Source organism: Quercus robur, chromosome 8 (assembly GCF_932294415.1).
Source record: "Quercus robur chromosome 8, dhQueRobu3.1, whole genome shotgun sequence".
NCBI classification, from domain to species: Eukaryota; Viridiplantae; Streptophyta; class Magnoliopsida; order Fagales; family Fagaceae; genus Quercus; species Quercus robur.
In genome coordinates, this window is record NC_065541.1 from 1,077,667 (window position 1) to 1,084,588 (window position 6,922).

Below are 6,922 nucleotides of genomic sequence, written 5' to 3' on the forward strand. Positions count from 1 at the left end.
GAATTGTGGGTATGACAATCTCTCACTCTCAAGGGTAATGGCTAGGGTTTTCTCTTTGGAAAGCACTCCTCTTAATATGTGGGTATATATAGTGTGGGTAGAGACCTAGTGTATCAGATATGACAAATTGGCAAAACAGAATGTTTTGCGGGTATCTCGTGGAAAGGCCTTACCCACGAGACATTCACGAAAACCAGTTGTCACCATCTGTTATGACTCTTCGCATTCCAGTCATATGCTAAGCACATGCTTCACTTCGTGGGAAGGCTTCTGGCGAGCTACCCGCGAAAACTTCTTTGATCTTCAATTTGCCTTGAGTTTTCACTCTTTCTCACACACAACCCTTACAATGAAACTCCACATAAAATACAGGGTACAAAAGATTAAACAAAACTATAATCAAATTTGGTATGAAATTAAAGCCAACACAAATTAGTTGTAAATCACAACTTTACACTTTGATAACACATTACATATTCTATTGAAATCTTAACTTTCCACTTTATCACCAAAATTAGTGTGCCTTTTATTGCTTTTACTATTATCATTTTAGAATTGGAGATTGATTACTGTGGTTGAATTACTTATAAAAATACACATAAATTATTCAACTAATACCAAATAATGCACTGCATAAATAATTTGGGGTCTAAGATTTTCGTAAAATGTTTTCCATGGTTTATATAAAATAAGTTAAAATGGTGAAAAGCATTTTCTATGAGAAGTGGGAGTAGTTTTCTACAATTTCCTTATGGCCTCCCCCATTCATTTCTTCTTGCTCCTAAAACCATCACCATCACCACTACTACCTTCACTACCTTCACCATGACCATCGTTAATTCTATCACTGCCACCACTACTATCTTGGAGGCTGCTACCATTAGTACTCTCACCTAAACCAGCATTGAGTCTATATGAAGTATTAATGATTTTTATGCGTATTAAATGATGTATATAAAACATTTTCAAGGTCATATTCAGATTCGCTACAATAAACATCAAAACTAGTCACTCTTTTTGGAAAAAATTTTCAAGGAAAATGTTTTCCACCAAAACAAAGAAACAAAAGAAAGCATTTGAGAGAATATAATTATCATATCTTGTCAATAGAAATACAAAAATTAATTTGAAATTACAAGGGAAAATGGAATTGGATTGAAAATCTCTAGCGTTTCACCTCCCGTAGTGTGGATTGTATAATTTGTATGCATCATATTCTTAAGCAAATAACATCATCAATTATAACATAATGTAGATTTTCTCTTTAGTAATGTAGGAATCTATTTTCTTAACACTGAACTCCCCTCTATGAAATGATTACCTCATGAAACTCCCATCTTTTCTCATTCAATTAATCTAATTATTCACATTAAAAAGAAAAACCTAATTAGTGTATTGATAAATATTTCATTTATTCATTTAATATGAAAATGCACCAACACACTAGTTCACCAAATATGGATCTTCATTAATCCTCTGGTAGTTCTCGACTTCTTGCATTGCCTCGTAGATGGAATCTATGCCTTCATTGTAGCATGATTGAGATGCACTAAATCCTGCATCTGCCAAGGATTCTGGATATTTATTCTGGATGTAGGTATTGTCTAATATAAAGGGTTCAGTCCAAAAGTCACTAAATGATTGTTCAAGTGTTTCCAATGTGGCGAGACTATCTTCTGCAGTCCAATTTATGCCAGATAAAGGTGTATTATCAAAGCTCAAGTATGAGAATTCACTAGAAGATGTTTCTAGGGGTAATTGGGAGCTCTCCTGAACTTGGTAAGAGGGAGAACTGCTTACAGAACTGTCAATTTCTGTTTTCCTTGCTATATCAGCGTCATGTTGGTAAGCTTCATTGGACAGCGTTTTCATCTTCGACGTTGTAGGATTTTTCTTGGTGCACTTCTTCAGGTGGGCATGCCAATAGTTTTTTATATCATTATCTGATCTTCCTGGCAAGCTTGCAGCAATCATAGACCATCTACAAAGAAAAATACATGGGGTTTATATAGAGGTTTTTTTTTTTTTTTTTTTTTTTTCGATGAATGAGAAGATTTTACTGCATCAAATGTCTAGAGTACAAAGTTCAAGTGACAGCACCTATTAGCAGAACTGGAACACCAGTATATACACCAAATCTAACTCAATTTCAAAAGTATATATGTTCGTAGTTTCATTACTATATATATATATATATATATATACACTAATACACATATATAAGCTCATTGAAAAGTTCATTTTGAATCATTTCAAAGAAAAACAGACTAATTATGGTGACATATCTTGGTTACTTACAAACGCATTTAATGCAAACATAAGATGCTTATGAGTATTCACCATGCCAACATGTTTACGCTGAATTCTTCAAAATGACTGGCATGCGTCAAGTAGGTTATGCTCATAAATATTTGTTATCAAGTATGAAAACATGCAAACAAGAAAAAGCGCATGGAAACGAGGGGAGATTTTGTAAATAAAGTTATGTTCATCCAAATTCTTGTTGAAGAATTTCTAAATTTTAAGTCCGTACTTATTGCCTAGTTCTTCATGCAATTTGATGATCGTAAGATCTTCTTCTTCTGTATAGTCTCCTCGTTTTAAATTTGGCTGGAGGTAGTTCATCCATCGCAGTCTGCAACTCTTCCCACACCTTGATAAACCTGTAATCAATGTATAACAAAAAAGGTTGATTAACAAGTAGTACTGAAATGCCAGAGGATTCCAATTTTTTTTTTTTTTTTTTTTTTTTTTTTTTAATATTTGGATTTTCCCAGGAAAGAGAAGCACGACAGAAAATGGAAGACAATCATGATAGTCAATAAAGGAAAATCATGCATAAAAATGAACAATAAAAGTAAAGCAAATGGTTGTCATAAAAATTAGAACTAAAAGTGCTTAAACAACGTTTTCATTTTTTAGTATAATTTGAGAGAAGCCAAGGAATTAGACAGCCTTAATTATCTAGACATTTCATGAGACAGTTAACATGGTTAACCACTAATGATACATTTCTCTTTTTCTTATATAAATATATACACACTCACAAAAATGTCCTCCTTGGATTGATTTCTATCAGCTTCAAAGAGTTTCTTAATTACCTGCAAATTTGGGAAGTTCCCTCCAGTTCCCGGGGCCAAATCTCTGAATATATGACCTTAGTTTATTATCTTCTTCTACACTCCATGCACCTTTCTTTAGTCCATTTTTATCATAGAAGGGAGCTCTCACCATCTCTCTCTAATTAAAATTTTAGCTCAAGTGATTCCCTAGCTCTACGTAGCATATTTATACAAAAAATTTGAGTTGAAAAATGTTCAATAATTACAGCCTTGAAGTGGACCTATCATATGTTTGGTCAAGATAATAATAATAATAATAAAAATATATAAAAAGCAGGCGCCCAAAATGAAGTTGCAACGAAAAGAGCTTTATACGTAAAGGGCTTTTGATAAAGCTTTATCAAAAGTCCTTTTCGTTGCAACTTAATTTTGGGCGCCTACTTTAAGTAATGATTCCATGAGTGAAAGCACTCTTTAGAGTGTGTTACATGCTGCAGCATAAGCTGTGTTCGATTGTATAAAAGCCACTTCTTCTATGTAGCCGTAAAGTATATTTGGAGATTATCAATTAGCATCAATGTAAGCATTGGATCTTAAGAGCACTCGCATCAGTGCTTGTATAATAGAAAAAAGTACTACATTTTAATCAATCAAGTCTAAAATTCATATATATCACGCTATACAAAGTTGTGTAAAAATACTTAGTTGTTAAAGTAATTGTGTAAATTTATTCTAAAATTATTCATTTTGCATTTGGCTTTTTTATTATTTCTTTATGTATTTCGAGGTTAAAAAAAAAAGAGGGTCAATGTTGGTTGTGTATGTGAAGAAAGATAAATAATTTTTTTTTTTTTAAAAAATCAAGAAAATTGACATTTTAATGAAATGTAGTGTAAAATAAATAGTTTGATAAAAGTGAGTATATAAATTAGAAAAAATAAATTCTTGTACTAAAATAGACGTGAATTTTTGCATGAGCTGAATATGGTAAAAAGAGAGAGCTAAATACTCCAAAAAACAGCAAGCACCAAGGTCAATTGCAACTATTCATAGGCCCCATTGCACTTTTTGGTACTATTCATGGGTCCTACTGTACCATTTTAGCTAATTTTTACCTTTATCTATAGTACTTTCAGCAAAAAATTTTCAGTTTCAGCAAAATAAGTGGATCCTAAACAGACCCTAAGTCAAACAACAACAAAATATCAAATAATTCAACAAAAAGCTCATTAAAAAAAAAAAAAAAAACATCTATTCGGCTCGTAGTCATAGTATCATCCATTGCTCTCTCTCTCTCTCTCTATAATCATTTCAAATTATCTCTCATTTTATTTCTCTTATCTTAGCATTATCAGTTCTCACTTTTTCTCTTATTAGTCTCTTTTTGAATTTTCATTTTATTAGTAGAAAGAAATTGTAAAACTTCATATATTTGTTTGTTGTTGTTGTTGTGATGTTGATATATTTAAGTTCTTTAAAATTTTCTTAGAGCTACCGCTGCTTTGACATATGCCTTGTTGTATTATAAATAGGCGAAAATACTATTTTAATCCTTACATTTTGGGGTCACAATTATTTGCTCCCTAAATTTTAGTAGCAATCAATTTGGTCCCTATAATTTTTGAATTGCAATCAATTTGATCATTACTATTAACTTACTAACAGAAAATGCCGACATGACAAATGATGTGCACTATGACACACTTGGCCCAACCAAAATTAGTCATAACAATTAAAAATATACGTCATATCCACGTTAGCATATTTAACATAACTGTTTGTTTTTAGGCCCCTTAAAACACAACCAGATTAACCTAGTTATTTAGCCAAGTTATTACTTAGTCCAAATTCCAGATCTAGGTTAACACAATCATATAATCATATCAATGTAAAGTGCGGAATACAAAGAACACAAAGATATGATGACCTAAGAAACCAAACTAGTAAAAACTTGGGGAGGATTTAACCTAACTATCTTCAAGGTAAACCTAAATCCACTATGAAAGAATTGAAGTTTACATAATAGCGACTTAGACCACTAACATCCTATTGCTATCTCGAGTAGGAAACTTACTACCACCACCATGTGACAGCTCCGAGTCTACGAACTACTTCTTTCTTGAATTCTTAGCAAACACAAACACACCCGCTTGTGTATCTTTAAGCTCTTGAATGTAGCAACTGAATCAATCACCAAGTTCTTGACATAATCTTGAATCTTGGAAACCTTAAGTATATGTGAAGGCAGCCACCTCTTGATCTCACAAAAGATTCACACACACAGCATCTAGAGCATCTCCAAAAATGTGATTAGAGTTTTCTCTTTTATACTTAAAACAAAACATAATACCCTACATGTCAAACGGGCTTGGGTTGAGTTAGAAAATTCTGCAGAAAAACGTTCTGCCCGAGTTTCGATCGATCGAGTCTAATTCTCGATTGATCGAGCCAAACCAAATTGCACAATAAATTTTGTAGTGACTCGATTCCAACTTTACATAAAATGCATACACTTTGAGCAAGTCTAAATAAGACTAAAACCTGTTTTGATCATGGTTTGCCAACGTTACAATTTAGAGTTCTAAGACATTAGTTCATAATCCTTAGAACCTAACAATAACCATCGATTCTTTTTCATCTGTTCTTCATCACCCCAAAAATGAATAATGGATGAAAAAGAATGGATGGTTTTGGGTTGGATTGGATGAGTAATGAAGAGATAACTAGATCTGTTAAATTTTCTAATGTGGATGTGACTTGGATTTTTAATTGATGTGGCTGATTTTGATTGGACCAAACCTGTCATATTATAAGCCACTTAAGCTTTTTAGTTCACACCGTTTGCCACATTAACGTTTTCCGTTAGTGAGTTAATGGCAGAGATCAAATTGTTTGCAAGTTAAAATAATAATGATCAAATTGACTATTATTAAAATGTAGGGACCGAATTTATTGTAACCACAAAATATAGGGACTAAAATAATGTCTTCACCTTATAAATAATTATCTTCTTGAATTATTAGTTCTCTCTCTCTCTCTCTCTCTCTCTCTCTCTCTCATAGGCAAAACTCAAAGAAAATTCAATTAGATTTTAGAATTGAGATCCAATTTTGTCATGTGTCCAATTTTAAATTTATAAATTTTTGTGCCAATGAGTTATCAGTTCAAAAGCCTAAGAGACTAACTGCTTTTTTTTTTTTTTTTTTTTTTTTTGAGACTAGAGACTATCCATTTTCAATTATACATATTGTTGGCCCGTACTCAACGATAGTCAGCTAGACTATGACTTTCATTTGCTCCTTTTTTGAAATTTTCCAAATGTTTCGCTATAATCAAAATTCATGGGGTTGAATACACTCTTAATTTTATTTCTTCTCATTTTTCCATGTGTCTTTCTTCTTTTGAAGATTGAAACACAAAATATGAATATATAATAGCCCCCATCTGAAGGAGAATCACGCAGGAGCCAATGATGAAGGTTGGTCATTTAGATCATGTGATGATTTTGTTAGAACAATATTTGACTATGTTCTGTGAAAAAAAAAAAAGGAAAAAAAAATTTAACTAAAAAAATTCATTATTTTAGAAGTCAATAATTGATCGTCGTCGTCGTTGTTGTTTATTTTTTTTATTTTTTATTTATTTTTATTTTTTTTAAGTTTAGGAATGAGTCTAATTTTCAAAACAAGCATGCTATCGATTAAGATGATCCTCTCCATTTATGAACAATGAGATGTGTCACTTCTTCTAGATGAATACTTGGAAGATCTCATTCATGTGATATTTATTTTTAAAGACGATTCCTCATTTTTTGTAGGGACTCTTGAGATAGTGTACCCTTTCTATGACAAGGCCAAGTG

The 6,922-nt window shown here is 32.1% G+C and overlaps 1 protein-coding gene across 1 annotated transcript; it reads right to left on the reverse strand.

The window, feature by feature from the left end:
* Positions 1 to 1,443: 1,443 nt before the first annotated feature.
* On the reverse strand, positions 1,444 to 3,234 carry LOC126694017 (transcription factor MYB10-like). Its single transcript, XM_050390046.1, has 3 exons — positions 3,102 to 3,234; positions 2,534 to 2,663; positions 1,444 to 1,981 (listed from the first exon to the last, which is right to left on the reverse strand). Exons 1-3 carry the CDS (start codon positions 3,232 to 3,234, stop codon positions 1,444 to 1,446), a joined length of 801 nt encoding a protein of 266 aa, XP_050246003.1.
* Positions 3,235 to 6,922: the final 3,688 nt, after the last annotated feature.

Coding starts and splice junctions, on each gene's coding strand:
- LOC126694017 (XM_050390046.1), bottom strand. CDS start 3,234: ATGGTGAGAGCTCCCTTCTATGATAAAAATGGACTAAAGAAAGGTGCA. Junction 2,664..3,101: donor GGAACTTCCCAAATTTGCAG/GTAATTAAGAAA, acceptor CATTGATTACAG/GTTTATCAAGGTGTGGGAAG. Junction 1,982..2,533: donor CATGAAGAACTAGGCAATAA/GTACGGACTTAA, acceptor TTTTCTTTGTAG/ATGGTCTATGATTGCTGCAA.